This window comes from Lactuca saligna, chromosome 7, assembly GCF_052625555.1.
Source record: "Lactuca saligna cultivar CGN05327 chromosome 7, ASM5262555v1, whole genome shotgun sequence".
NCBI classification, from domain to species: Eukaryota; Viridiplantae; Streptophyta; class Magnoliopsida; order Asterales; family Asteraceae; genus Lactuca; species Lactuca saligna.
This window is the reverse complement of record NC_136423.1, coordinates 51,316,807-51,333,075: the sequence shown is the minus strand read 5'-3', so window position 1 is coordinate 51,333,075 and position 16,269 is coordinate 51,316,807. Positions and strand designations below refer to the sequence as shown.

At 40.1% G+C, this 16,269-nt stretch overlaps 1 protein-coding gene across 1 annotated transcript; it reads left to right on the top strand.

Moving 5' to 3' along the window:
• The first annotated feature begins 254 nt into the window (after positions 1–254).
• Positions 255–2,074, top strand: LOC145005619 (PLATZ transcription factor family protein). The gene is made up of 4 exons (XM_078964730.1): positions 255–373; positions 501–746; positions 850–990; positions 1,453–2,074. Exons 1-4 carry the CDS (start codon positions 371–373, stop codon positions 1,795–1,797), a joined length of 735 nt encoding a protein of 244 aa, XP_078820856.1. The 5' UTR covers positions 255–370; the 3' UTR covers positions 1,798–2,074.
• The last annotated feature ends 14,195 nt before the right edge of the window (positions 2,075–16,269 follow it).

Genomic DNA, 16,269 nt, shown 5'->3' with positions numbered 1-16,269 from the left:
ATTTAAAAAAAGTATTTTTGGATTTTTCCATTTATTTTGTATTTTAAAGTTATTTTTAGATTTGGTCTCACGATCTCACAAATTAGAATGGTCTCAAATGAACCTGAACCTATATATATATATATATATATATATATATATATATATATATATATATATATATATATATATATATATATATATATATATATATATATATACACACACATACTTGTGTGTGTGTGTGAAGCCAAAGAATAAATATATACCATACTAGTTAGTAGTTACTACTCTTGTGATCCTCCATAAATACTCTCATCCTCCGATCTCTCACGCCCTCCCTCCTGTACGTTGCACCCTGCTCAATTACACCAAGAAAATTTATGTTATCATGGTATGTCCGTAATATATATACCTTCCTTTCTTCTACAACAATTTTATGTCTAATTTTCTGTAACTGATCGCAATTCTATAGTTCATATCAATTTTGAATTTGAAGCAATTCTATGGTATATATATAGGGAATTCGAAAGCCAGCTTGGTTAGAAGCTCTCTACGCACAGAAATTCTTCACAGCGTGCCCGATTCATGTGAACTCAAAGAAGAACGAGAAGAATATTTGTTGTTTAGATTGTTGCATTAGCATATGTCCACACTGTGTGCACATTCATCGGTTCCATAGACTCCTTCAAGTTCGACGCTATGTATACCATGACGTTGTTCGGATGGAAGATCTAGAGAGGCTTATCGATTGCTCAAATGTTCAAGTGGGTTTCGACTAACAAGAAATTGTTACAATTCTTTCATAATTTAGCATAATTCATCTTGAATTACTTGTTGGTTAATCTCATAAATATTTTTAATTATCAGGCTTATACCATTAATAGTGCAAAAGTGGTGTTCATCAAGAAGAGACCTCAGAACAGGCAATTTAAAGGGTCTGGGAATTATTGCACTTCTTGTGATAGAAGCCTTCAAGAACCCTTTATCCATTGCTCTTTAGGGTGTAAGGTATAGTAGTTCAATCCCGATAATCTTTATATTTCTCCGATTCATAACATGGGATCAAAATTCAAACTTTCAACCGCAATGAATAATTTCAATTCCGCAACTCAAATTCTAACTGATCACTTATTACTTTAACTATTTACTTGAAAGATTGTGTTATTGAAAGCTTTACTGTTGTAAGCTGTAACCACCTAGCTCGTTTTGTTTAAAAAAACAACATCGATGCTTAACCTTGCTAGAACCCAAAACAACCATAATTTCATTGTTATTTATTTCCTTTTTACAAATTTGAATCGCAAAATCGATATCATATTAGCAAGTTGATAACATACACACACACACACATATATATAATATATGTGTGTGTGTGTGTGAGTATATCAAGAAAATTTTCTAATTTGATTATTATAATTAGCATAAGTTGATTAAAGATTCATTGAGTTTAAATCTTTATGAATATTGTAGGTGGATTTTGTGCTGAAACATTATAGAGACCTCACACCCTTCTTAAGGGTATGCAATTCATTACAGCTTGGTCCCGATTTCTTCATTCCTAACGATACTGGGGATGATGAAATGACTAACGAGACACCTCACTCGACCGTTGTTGACTCAGATGACCCGATGAGTTCAGGGTCGGGTTCATCTGGGTCTGAAAACATGAGCATGATGTGCACCGGGTTCGTAAGGAAGAAAAGGAGTGGACTTTATTCTTGTGAAAGGTTTTCGAGTAGGGTTCATTCTGAAGAGGACATGGCGACAAGCATGAGTAGAAGAAAGGGAATTCCGCAAAGGTCACCAATGTGTTGAGAAATGAGAGAATTAATAATATTTAACATCTTTTTTTTTTTTCTTTCTTTTTTCGATATATTTTATAAATAGTTTTAAGACACTTTTACTCATGCAGTTCTCTCTCTCTCTCTAGTATGATGTTTTTTATGGGTTAATTAATTACTTGGTCGGGGTGTTTTGTCTTAATGGCATCACGTGATTCCCAATTCCAAGCAATGGTTTTGTACATTTTCCTAAAAATTCATCTTAATATTTCGATTAAGTTATTATAAATTAAAATAAAGAATTCGAGATCTTTATTTGTTTTCAATTTTCCCAAGAATTGATGAGCCTCTTAAACTTGCTAATAATGAAATTTATAGCAGGACTTAAACGATCTCAATCAACCAACGAAATCCGTTATTATAATATAAAAAATCACAAGTATAGAAAAAAGAAAAAAAAAAGTTGGGAAGCTGTCGTTCATAAAATTGGAGTGAAGTTATAATGGAAAAGATCCAAAGGGTAGACAATGTTTTGGAACTCGAGTTTTAAACTCTACTTTCGAAGTTTTTTGCATCCCAATGTGTTCTATAAACCGACTTAATGTGCTTCAGATTCTCTGGTTAGTTTAATATTTTATCATTAACCGTATATATTTTACTAAAATTTGATACTATTTCTTGCATACATATACTTTATATAAGAGTTATATAAGTGTATAAAAAAACATAACTAATATTTGAAGATCTCAAAATCAATTATTGAAAAGGAGATGATTCTTATTTATAAAAAATTGATTCATATATAATATTTTTATAATTATCAGTAAAAACATATATTTTATATAGATCGATTAATTTCTTATATTGAAAACTGTACTCTTTATTAAAAACTTTAACTCTCTAGCATTGACTTAGGAAAATATTATGTTTATTTGATTTTGATGATATCCTAAAATCAATGTTCTAAAAAGGAAACTTAGAACTTCCTTTAATTGTTATAGACTATATAGCTCGTAGTTGTTTAAGATATAGAATTGTTCTATATTATACAAGAAATTAATCATTATTAAACAAATAACCAATCAATCAATTGTTAGCATCGGATTCCAAACGATTAACAGTCAAAGACCAAGATGTATATTTACTGGTTGTACGTGTATGCATTTGATTATAGAAAAAAAAAAAAAAAAAACTTATTTTTTATTCATTTTTTATTTGACATTATTTTTTATTTTTTATTAAAAAAAGACTAAAAATTTTAATATTTTTAGTTTTTTTTTACTTAAACTCATTAGATTCATATTATAAATGCGAAATATATATAATTCAGTTTTTAACATTCAAAATATTAATCTAACATTCTATTTCAAGTGAATTTAAATACATGTTCACGTTTGCATATAAATCGAAGTAGATTTATTTGTAATTTATACTATTTCAATAGGAATGAGAATTTCGACAAGAACGAACCGACAATGGGATTTAAGAACAAGTTTATGGTATGTTGTGTTTTACAAATCATAAAAAAATATATTATAAAATCTTGTGAATATGAGGTTGGTGCGATTTAAAAGGTATAAGAGACTACTTTATTAGTTATTGACAAGTCTCAAAATGATTTTGAGTACAAAATTGTTTAAGGAGTGCCATAATAGAGAGTTGCAAAATCATTTTGGAAATAAACGACTAGTCGGTCTAAACAGGGATCCATATTATATTAGAAATTGTTTTTCCAAAAATAAATATTATCAATATCTTAACAAATTTAATAAATATGACAATTTCTTTACAAATTTAATAAATATGACAATTTCTTGTTGTGGTTTACTTTTTTTTTTTGTAAGCATAGATATAATTTATTCAAAAGATATATTATTAAAAAAAAATTGAAATTTTATCACCTTGAAAGTTTGAAATTAGATATTTTGAAAATTATGTATAGTATTTGAAACTTTAAAAAATTAAAATTTTCAAATCTGAAAGTTTGATAATTTTGTGTAATATTTAAAAATTTATATTTTAAAAATTGGAAATTTCGGCCACCTAGACCGATTTTGACCAACATTGATCGACCCTGCCTAATTTGATTACCTACCAAAAATCATAGGCAGTTGTTGTAATATCCATAAAATTCAAACCAATTTAAAACTTTTTAAATCATTCAAAAACCAATAATTATTACAAATTTCTTTTCAAAATAATTTCATGTCAGAGTATCACAGAATCAAATCATAAAAATATAAGGAGGTGCACGATCATGTTTTCACCTTCCCGCGATCATCAAAAGTACGTGAAACATAATCAACAACTGTAAGCCCGAAGCTTAGTGATTCCCCCAAAATAGCAACGACATTCAATCATAGCAATATCATAATAAACAAAAAAATAGCATGCATAATGAGCCATTAGCCTAACTGGACCGCCTCGTAGGACCATCAGTCTATCTGGACTGCTCACCGAGCTATCGGCATGTCTGGACCGCCTCTTAGGGACTTCAGCCTATCCTGACTGCTCATCGGGCCTTCGGCCTAACTAGTACACCCTAACCGGGTCTACAGTCTATCTAGCCCGTCCTGGGTATGTTGGCCTAGAGCACAAAGCATAACAGCCTCAACCCAACCCCCAATCAAACAATCATGTGCACATAAATATAATACGCTAGCATATATAACAGATCACTAATCATGGCATAATCTATATACCAAGATAGTGACCTAACAGGTCACTAACATAGCATCATCCTATATACCAAGATACTGACCTAACAGGTTACTAATATAGCATCATCATATATACCAGGATACTGACCTAATAGGTCACTAACATATCAACATGCAATAAACCCAGACACAAATTCGAAAAGGGCCGGCATTGGTGCCTTCGACCCTGTTAGTATAGTGAGGACAACTCACCTCACAATCTCGATCGGAAACTAAAATGTCAAACTCCCAGAATACAGGTCCAAATATTAACACCTACAACCACCATTGATCCCATTCCATAAATACCTAATTTACCAAAACACCCTCGGAAGTCAAACTGGCCAACCCTTGGTCAAAGTCAAAGCCAACGGTCAAGGTCAACAGTCCATGTTAACCCAACTCGTCGAGTGCAGTCTACACACTCGTTAAGTTCCTTCCGAACTTAGCAAGTCGCGAATTCCCCAATCAACTCGCTGAGTTTCCAGACTACTCGTCGAGTCCATGCAGTGTCCAAAGTGTCAGGAGAACCCTAACCAACTCGTCGAGTTATCCTATTGACTCGTCGAGTCCATGTAGAAACCAAAAAGGGAAATCTTCATCCGACTCGTCGAGTTGACCATGCAACTCGTCGAGTCCCTTCATTCCTCTTCTTATTTAGACGTTTTTAAGAAAAACCAAGGCTCCAAATTTTAGATCTAGCTTCCTAGGGTATAGTTTCCATGTAAAGTTGCAAATTTTCGTGCATGCAAAGCCGAAAATGCCAAAACCAAGCTAAGGAAGAGGTTTAAGCTAAAGAGAATGGACAAATCTTTCTAAATTCAATAGCTTTATGACTATAAGGGGCTAGAGGTGTCTAGATCTAAAGTTACAACTTCAAATCATGCCCAAAACCATAAATAACTCCACAACATACTAGAAATAGCCCTAAACCTTTGCATGAAGAAATCTAGCTAGAGAGAAGTCAAGGTAACAAGTTGTTAACTTCAAGATGATGCTAAGATGAATTTGAAATCAAATCCACAAGCTTCTCCTTGCTCCAAGCTACTTAGACTTCAAGCTTTCTTCACAAAATCCACCTGAAACCAAAACTGAATACTGTATGCACGAAGCTTCGTGAGCTCCCCCAAACTACCACATACCATACAATAAACATATAATATTATATACTGGGCCTTGCCCACTACATCGGGCTCCACCCAGCATCAGACAAATCCGACATCGGTCCCCGCCCGGCATCGTACCGAAGTCCGGTATACATATATCATAATAATAGCACATAATACATAAACATATAACATATAACATATAAAGCTTCCTCGGGCTTGCCTCGGCATCGGACCGAAGTACAGGTAGTGCTCCCTCATCTCCTCCTCGAGCTCCCAAGTCCACTCCGACCCCTTGCGGTGTTGCCACTGCACCTTCACCAACTCCACTCTCTTGTTCCTCAACTCCTTCGACTTCCTGTCGAGGATAGCCACTGGTCTCTCGATGTAGTTCTGTAACATCTGGATTCCTAGGTATATTATTTTATTCATTTATTTTGGAGTTTGTAGAGGGACTCGACGAGTTGGTGCTTAGCCTCGCCGAGTAGGGTCGTGAATTCTCATCCAGGTTCATGACCGGACTCGGCGAGTCCATGAGTGGACTCGGCGAGTCCACGCTGTTTAATGAAACCCTAATTTCCCGGGTTTGGTGCTTATTTAAAGGTCCTTAGGGCCATCATTTGCGGCTACCAAACCCCAAAGAGAAACCCTAAGAGATCTAGAGCGTTTGTGAAGAAGAAGAGGCCACTTTTGATCATTTTGTTGGTGTGATTGCAAAAGGGAAGTGACCAAGGTAAGAGGAGGTTGAAGGAGGAGCGGATCTTGTGCTTTCAGAATTTAGAGACTTCATCTTGAGGTATTATTTCAGTCCTTATTCGGTTTTGGTGTTGATTCTTAGAGTTAGGGTTTTCTAACCCCTTTATAGAATGGATACGTGGAACAATTGGTACCTTCTCAAGTTTATGCTTTGGATCTAGACTCAAAGAGGTCCAAAGACCTTAACCCATGGACCTTTATGGGTTATTTTGGTAGCCATGAACTTAGGAGTTGATTTTTGGGGCTAAATCACCAAGTAGGATCATATAGATGTTATATGAGTGTCACGGTCCGAACTTTACGTGATTATCATGCTTGGGAAGGTCAGATCTATGGATTTAAGGAACAGATCTGACCTCAGGAGGTCAATGGAGTGTTTGCATGGCATGAACTCGCCGAGTCCAAAGATCAGACTCGGCGAGTAGGGTTAGGGTTTCCCGTAAATCACTCAGCGAGTAGACTCACCGAGTTGGGGGAAAAACTTAGTGAGTCAGAGAGGGATTAGAGGACTGGAGTTCAAGACGGAACTTGCCGAGTTGATCTTGAGACTCGGCGAGTTGAGTCAGGGTAGCCCCGCGATTCATGCCAGGTGTGACTCGTCGAGCAAAGGGAGGGACTCGACATGCCAATCGAGACTAGGAGTTAGTGGACACGTGTGGACTCGCCGAGTTGCCCAAGTGCAGTCGACGAGTCAGGTCAAAGTTTGACCGTTGACTTTGGTTGACTTTTAGGGTTTGGTTAACATTGAGGGCCTTTGAGCCAAAGGAGGGGTAAAATGGTCTTTTACCCTTCTGAGGGTGCCTAGAGAGGGTTGAGTCTAGTTCTGAGAGTTATATTTATGAGAGTATTACTTTATGTGATTAGGTGGAGGCTAGATCGTATTCCTACCGAGTCAGAGATTTACCGAGACATCCGAGGTGAGTCTTCTCACTATACTTTACCTGGAGTGGTAATTAGAGTTATGTGCCAGAGTTATCCTATGTTATTATGTGATGTGTTATACTGCATTGTTTCTATGTGGTTTATATTATGTGTATATCATAGTATATCAGAGTTAGGACCGAAAGGTTCACAGAGTTAGGACCAGAGGGTCCACAAAGTTAGGGCCCACGGGCCCACAGAGTTATAGCCTCGAGTGGCTAGTATGTGTTATGTATGGTATTTTGCGAAACTCACTAAGCTTTACGCTTACAGTGTTATGTGTTTCAGGTACCAGTGATGATCGCGGGAAGGCGCCAACATGACTCGTACACACGCATGGATTTTATTGTATTTGATCTTGGGAAATATTTTTGTGAACCAAAGTATTGATACAATGGGATTTTGTTTTTAAATGTGTTGATAAAATGTGTTTAAAAATGTGAAAATTTGTTTTAAAATTTTACGGTGTTACAAGTTCAGGTTGTCATCAACCTGAATATCCTCTAAAGGCACAATTGCTAACTCATCCACTAAGCACTTCCGCAACTGAGAAATATGGAAAGTGTTGTGGATCTGTCTGAGCTCTACCGGAAGATCCAATTGGTACCCCACCTTGCCCACCCGGGCTATAACCCTGAAAGGACCGATATACCTAGGGCCCAACTTGCCCCACTTTCATAATTGCATGACACCTTTCCAAGGTGACACCTTCAGGAGGACCATGTCACCCACCTGAAACCCCAAGTATGAACGCTGCTTGTCGGTATAGCTCTGTTGCCGACTCTAAGCAGTCTGGATCCTGCTCGGGACATGTTGGATCCGCTCTATGGTGTTGAGTAGTACTTCCATACTCCCCATGACCCTTTGGCTGAACTCACCCCAACAGATTGGGGTCCTACACTTCCTCCCGTAGAGCATCTCTGAGGGAGGCCGGTCTATGCTGGCGTGGTAACTGATGTTATACTAAAATTCCGCTAACGGAAGATATGTATTCCAACTGCCACCGAAATCCAAAACACATGCACGAAACATATCCTTGAGAGTCTGAATAGTCCTCTCGCACTGTCCGTCTATATGGGGGTGGAAAGTGGTGCAGAAGTTGAGATGAGTACCCATCTCATTGTGGAACCGCTTCCAAAACCTGGAACTAAATCGGACATCTCGATCTGACACCATCGAGACAGGCACTCCATGTCGTGCCACTACCTCTCGTACGTAAATCTTGGCCAAATTCTCGGCCGATATTCTCTCCTGGATCGGGATAAAGTGAGCGCTCTTGGTCAACCGATCCAAGATGACCCATATCAAATCAACCCTACGTGCAGTCCTGGGAAGCTTAGTGATAAAATTCGTAGCCATGTCCTCCCACTTCCTCACGGGGATGTCTAACGGTTGCATCTTGCTGTGAGGCCTTGGTGCTCTGCCTTGACCTTCCTGCAGGTTAGGCATCTCTCTACGTACCATGCTACATCCCAATTCGTGCAAGGCCACCAAGAATGGGGTTGAAGATCTCTATACATCTTCTTCGCCCTTGGATGGATGGAGAACCTGGACTTGTGGGTATCATCCATCAATATATGTCGTACTCCGCCCCAGTACAGTACCCATACCCTCCCATGCATGGTCAACAATCCACGGTTTTCGTAATCAAAGGAGGCCAGTTGGCCTATGATCCGCTCGCACTTACGACGCTCCTCCTTCAAGCCCTCAACTTGCACCTCCCATATTTGTCCAGCAATAGGGTAATCGTTGTCATCCTCAAATAGATTTCTCGAATCAGGGTCGCTACCACCTTGCGGCTCAGGGCATCAGCCACCATGTTGTCCATGCCCGGGTGGTAGAGGATCTCACAATTATAGTCCTTCACCACATATAACCACCAATAACTCCTCATGTTAAGATTCAGTTGATCCATGAGGTACCTCAAACTCTTGTGGTCCGTGTAAATGGTACAACGGAACCCATAGAGGTAATACCGCCAAATCTTGATGGGGAACACCACAACACGCCAAATTTTGTGATCCATGATAGTTAGCCTTGCGAGGCTTCAGCTGCCTCGAAGCATAAGCTATCATATGACCCTGCTGCATCAAAATTGCTCCCATGCCTATGATTAACGCATCACAATAAACTACAAAATCATCTACTCCCTCTGGCAGAGTGAGAATCGGTGCCTCACACAACTGCTTCCTGAGCGTCTCGAAGGTTTCCTGCTGCTCATGTCCCCAACACAAAACCACTGACTTCTTGGTTAGTCGGGTCAAAGGAACTGTAATCTTGGGGAAGTCCTAAATGAATCTCCGGTAATAACCCTCTAGAACTCCAAATCTCAGTTGGAGACCTCGAAATCTCCCAATGCATCACGGCCTCTATCTTGGCCGGATCGACCAAAATACCCTTCTGGTTGACAAGATTCCCAAGGAATTGCACCTCGCACAACCAGAACTCACACTTGGAGAACTTCGCATAAAGTCTCTCATCCTCAGCGTCTCCAGCACCTCCCTCAGATGCTCCTAATGCTACTCCTGAGTCTTGGAATAAACCAACCTGTTATCAATGAAGACTATTATAGACCGATCCAACATCGGACTTCACACATGGTTCATGAGGTCCATGAATACGGTTGGAGCATTGGTGAGTCCAATCGGCATCACCACAAACTCATAATGACCATAGCGAGTCCTAAAAGATGTCTTCTGCACATCATCATCCCTGACTCACATCTTGTGATACCATGACTGTAGATCAATCATGGAGAACCACGATGCTCCCTGAAGTTGATAAACAAATCGTCTATCCTCGGAAGTGGGTAATAGTTCTTCACCGTTACCTGGTTCAGCTCCTGGTAGTCTATACACATGCAATTTGACCCGTCCTTCTTCTTCACAAATAGGATCAGGGATTCTCATGGAGAACTGCTCTGCCTGATAAATCCCTTGTCTAGCATCTCTTGCAGATGTGTAGACAACTCCTGCATCTCGGGAGAAACCAACCGTTATGATGGTTTGGCTATCGGAGCCGCACCAGGGACTAGGTCAATCATAAACTCAACTTGTCTCTTCAGAGGTACTCCAGGTAAATCCTCAGGGAATACATCCAGGTACTCTTGTATCATTGGTACATCATCAACTGTCACCTTACGCTTATCCCGGGTATCCATGACATAAGCGACGTAACCCACGCAATGCTGCTGGAGATAGCACCTCGCCCTCGTTGCTGAACATAAGGTCAATCCACCTTGCGGCCTCTCACCCTAAATCACTAACCCTCCCTAACTAGGAGTGCGGGCCCTCACTAGCTGCTGCTTACAGTTAATCACTACTGCATTGGAGCTCAACCAATCCATACCAATGATGATCTTGTTCCCTCGCAGGGGAAGAGGAACCAAATTTGAAGGGAACTGCTCATCGAATAACTGTAGAGTACATCCTCGGTGAACCCTAACAACCCTGATGGGCCTGTCATCTACTATCTTTACATAAAGTAGGCAATCCAGCTCCCCAGGAGCCCCTGAGAATCGCTTGCTGAGCGCGAGCGACACAAAAGATTGAGTGGCACCTGACTCAAACAGTACCAAAGCTGATATGCCGCTCACTAAGAATGATCCTATAAAAAACATATAAACATAAGCAATAATCAAAATCAATAAAGAGATAGAGGAAAGATACATACTTGTCACCACGTCGGGAGCTGCTCGTGCCTCCTTAGCTGTCAACTTAAAGGCCCTGCTCTTCTCTGCAGGGGCCTCACCCCAGCCCTGATGGTCGTTCATAATCCTTAATGTAGCAAGTGCGAGTGGTGCCATCTGCCCTACAACTGCTAAACTCGAGCATTGGGCCTGCTGGTGTCCCCTCTAATTGCACTGGAAGCAAATCAGAACTAATACTATTGTGGTGGTGGTAGTAGCTGTACAATCTCTACTCATATGCCCAGTTTGGCCACATTTAAAGTAGCCTGAACTCTGTCTTGCACGCCCCCTCATGTAACTTGTTGCATTTGCCACAATGGTTGTGGCTCTGCTGACTCCTAGGTCTGTGGTCTGATACCTTGGGCTTCTTGCCCGAACTCCCTGACAAACCCCCTTCGGTTTCCTCTTCCTTTCCATCTCTAAATCCAACTCCCTTTCTCGAGCCCTAGAAATCATGTCCTCCAGCATTTTACAGCTGGAGCGGCTCACCAAATGGCGGATATCACTCCGCAACATCTCATGGTATCGTGCATTTTTTAACTCCTCGTCCACCACATATTGCGGAACGAGAAGGGCCCTCTCCTGAACATCTCGGTGATCTCATTCATCATTTCAGTCGTCTACTCAAGATCCAGGAACTCTCTGGCAAGCTGATGCACCTCTATCATGAGTGCAAACTCGGCCCTAAACCGGGTCATACAGCCACTCCAAGTCATCAAATCAAGAGCTGAATTATCACTAATGGCATGTTCGACCTCCTCCCACCAGTTACGTTCCCTGTCCTTCAGAAGACAAGACGCAAGTCGAACCTTGTCCCTCTCGAGACATCTTCTAGTGTGGAATCTGTTGTTGATATCCGCCAACCACATAATAGGGTCCCGAGCCCCATGGTAGCCGGGGGCTCCACAAGCTCTGAACTCCCTGAAAGTGAGTGTGCACGACCCCATCATGGCCACAACCTCAGTGCAGAAATCACTCAACCTCTCATTCAAAAGCTCAAGTATGCCCTCTTTGATCATACAAACGATCATAGGAGTCTGATCTAGGATACTGCATGTGATCTCAGAGGAGATGAAGTCCCTAGTCTGGTCGTCTAGCTGCCCAGATCCTGAGCCTAAGCCTGATCCCTCACAAGCACCTGAACTGTCGACTGGTCTGTTGCTAAAAATCATCATTCTGAAAAAAAAAACATGTCATAACAAACATCAGAATACTAATCATTTCTCGAGGAATCACATATACTACAAGTTCCTTGGATTCATCTCAGTCTTCCTTGACTCGAGTACAAATCCTATGCTTTCATTACCACGGGCCCATACTACCTTCCACATCTATCCGTGCTTTCCTCAAGAACTGCCTTGACTTCACTAAGTCCCTTCTACTGCTAATGCTTCACACGCTACTCTCTGATGGGTTTTAGCCATATGAACATTCCTATGTGCACATACAAACCCTAATGCTTGGATCTAGGTTTCTCTAATTGAATATGCATTGAATCCAAGACTTTTGAATAATAGATCTAGGTGATAACATAAGAAAAACAAATCTAGAAGATTACCTTAAGTTGCTTGCTTGAATCTTCTTGTCCTTGGAGCTTAGAGTCACAATTGTCACTCCTCTAATGGCTTACAAACACCAACTAGCAAGAGGATGATTATAGAGAGAGGAGAGGGGAGGAAGAAATCATCCAGGGTTCTTTAGAGACAAGGGTGCTGATTTCCTTGACCCCTTGGGTCTATTTATACTTGTAAGGCTCCTAGGGTTTCACCCTTAAACCCTAATTGGATAACTTAGGCCCTAAGCAATCCAATACCCTAATGATAAACCTTGGACGAATTCTAGGTCTATCCTATGACCCAAAACCGTCCACCCCTTATCCATAAGGGACTATAGCCCAAAGTACAACTATCATACACTTGACAGTTTATGCCCTTCTATTTAATTAATCTCTTTAAGTCACCAAATTAATTCCTAATTAATTTATGACTTATATTAATCAAATAACAATATTTATAATATTTCTCATAATATTTCTTCTCTCATTATAAATCAATCTGTCAAGTTGCTATGGTGAAGTCAACCCAAAAGGACCATGCACAACCGGGTCAAATACTTGCCTAATATAGTTGCAGCCTTAGACACTATTCCAACAGTCTCCCACTTGGATAAGTCTAGTAACTATATATACCGATTAGCAATCATAGCTCTCAAAAACGCTGCCAAACTCTGATCTTATCAATCTTGTCCTTTAGATAAGGGATCGTACAGTCCTCTGTTTAGATATCATGCTGACAATTCTATGGAACCAATTTGTCTCGCAATTGGTTTCTCGATCTCAGATTTATTTGACATAGAACTTAATCGAACACATCAATTCAGTTCTGATCGGGCCCGGCACATAAGTCAAATCAAATCATCGCGTGAACGAGATATCGCTTTTACCATCTTAGGATAAAAGTAACAGATAAACTTCGACTTATATGCATTTACTTATTCATTAATCAACTATACACAACAATGCGTTTTATAACATCAAGTTACTGATGTGGTTTCGCATTATCAATGTACAACCAATTAATAAATAACAAACCATATATCTAGGTTTTAAGACCATATGATATTATCGTCTTGCGATCACCCTTTTATCACATTCCATAAGGTGATTCCAGCAAGCGCGGGTCTGTTCCAATGCTCAAAACTAGTTCATAAGCACTCATGAACGTTGCAGCAAACTTTTGCTATGTATAATACCATTTAGACAATCTACACACCAATTCATGAAAATCTTCATTCATACCTACTTCCAACATATGAACGATTGTGGATAATTCGAATAATTCAATTATTCTTAATAAACTCAAGTATTCTGGAAGTCAAAACATGCAAAGTGAAACAATAGTTAAACAATTAACATAAGACAGTAACATTACTCATAAATAATACTCTTTTATTTAATCATCAAATGTTAATTACATTTATCTATTATATGTTTCTAATACTATCTAATCTATACTAATATCATCCTTCAACCCAATACTCCTAGCATGCTGCAAGTGCTTAACCCTGCTCAGTCCCTTCGTAAGCGGATCTGTTGGGTTATCTTCGGATGATATCCTCTTCACCACGAGTTGTCCTTCTTCTACACGATGTCTTATAAAGTGATATTTTCTGTCGATATGTTGAGACCTACCATGATCCCTCGGTTCCTTGGTCAAGGAAACCGCACCTTCATTATCACAGAAAATCTCCATGGGCTCCTTTATGGTAGGTACAACTCCAATATCACCGATGAAGTTCTTCAACCATATTGCCTCCTTCGACGCTTCGCTCGCTTCGATGTACTCTGATTCGCACGTTGAATCAGCTACGGTTTCCTTCTTGGAACTTTTCCAAGTTACTGCTCCTCCATTCAGGGTGAAGACCCAGCCCGAATGCGAACGGTAGTTGTCCCTGTCTATTTGAAAGCTGGCGTCACTATACCCTCGCACCTTCAAGTCATCACTCCCTCCGAGGACTAAAAACCATTCTTTGGTCCTCCGAAGGTACTTAAGGATATTCTTGACCGCAATCCAATGAGCTCTGCAAGGGTTCCCTTGATATCTACTGACCATGCTCAAAGCAAACGCTACATCAGGGCGAGTACAAGTCATATCATACATGATTGAGCCAACTGCGGAAGCATATGGTACTCGGCTCATTTCTGCTATTTCGTCTTCGGTACTCGGACTTTGAGTCTTACTCAACTTGGCATTATTTTGTATCGGTAATTCTCCCTTCTTCGAGTTTTCCATACTAAAACGTTTTAGTACTTTATCCAAGTAAGTGTTCTGACTAAGTCCTATTAGTCTCTTACTTCGTTGTCTCACTATCCTTATTCCCAGAATATAGGAAGCCTCTCCGAGGTCCTTCATAGCGAAGCACTTCCCGAGCCAGGACTTAACCTCCTGCAGTGTCGGGATGTCGTTTCCTATAAGCAGTATGTCATCAACATAGAAAACGAGAAAGCTAATTATACTCCCACTGGCTTTAACATATACACATGATTCATCTTCACTTCGTACAAATTCAAACTCTTTGACTTTCTCATCGAAGCAAAGATTCCATCTGCCAGACGCTTGCTTAAGTCCATAAATGGACTTCTCAAGCTTACACACTCTATTTGGATGCTTCGGATTAACAAAACCCTCTGGCTGAGCCATGTAAACATCCTCAGCCAATTTCCCATTAAGGAAAGCGGTTTTGACATCCATTTGCCAAATATCATAATCATGAAATGCGGCAATCGCTAGCATCACTCTAATAGATTTTATCTTCCCAACTGGTGAGAAGGTCTCATCATAGTCAACTTTGGGAGTTTGAGTAAAACCCTTCGCAACCAATCGCGCCTTATATGTGTGTACGTTTCCATCCACATCGGTCTTCTTCTTGAAGATCCATTTGCACCCAACGGTCTTATGTCCGGGCACATAATCAACCAAATTCCAAACTTGGTTGTCATACATGGACTGGATCTCACTGTCCATTGCCTCTTTCCATTTCGCAAACTTCGGGCCTGCGATGGCTTCCTTATAGCTATTAGGTTCATCTAGATTTATTAGTATACCATCACTAATATATGTGTCCCCTTCGGTAGTAATATGAAAACCATAAAACTGGGGTTGAACTCTAACTCTTTCGGAACGTCTAAGAGGTAAGGACTCGTCAATCGGTTCAACTGGAGTTTCCTCCTTGGGTTGAGGGCCAGCGGTAGATGTTCCTTCATCTATCGACTCTTGAATCTCTTCAAGCTTGATTTTCCTCTCACGGTCTCCTTGGCTTATGAGTTCCCGCTCTCTGAAAACTCCTCTCCTCGCAACAAAGACAACATTGTCCTTCGGTCTATTGAAGAGATATCCAAAGGATTTCTACGGGTAGCCGATGAAATTACATCACTCACTACGAGGTTCGAGCTTGTCGTGAGTATCTCGTCTTACAAAAGCCTCGCAACCCCAAACCTTGATATGTACTAACGTGGGAGCTTTCCCTATCCACATCTCGTGAGGTGTTTTGGCAACCATCATAGTAAGGACTCGGTTAAGGATATGGGCGGCAGTCTCTAAGGCATACCCCCAGAATGAGATAGATAGTGAAGCACAACTCATCATATAGCGGACCATGTCTAACAATGTTCGATTACGCCTTTCTGCCACACCATTCAATTGTGGTGTCCTAGGTGGCGTTAAGTGTGAAACTATTCCACACTCTTTTAGATAGTCGTGGAATTCAAGACTTAGGTACTCTCCTCCTCGATCGGATCGAAGCATCTTGATTTTCCTGCCCAATTGATTCTCCACTTC

Excerpts from the sequence above, each read along its gene's own strand:
- LOC145005619 (XM_078964730.1), top strand. Across the intron at positions 747-849 it reads TCGATTGCTCAAATGTTCAA|GCTTATACCATTAATAGTGC; the intron begins GTGGGTTTCGAC and ends TTTAATTATCAG. Across the intron at positions 991-1,452 it reads ATTGCTCTTTAGGGTGTAAG|GTGGATTTTGTGCTGAAACA; the intron begins GTATAGTAGTTC and ends TGAATATTGTAG.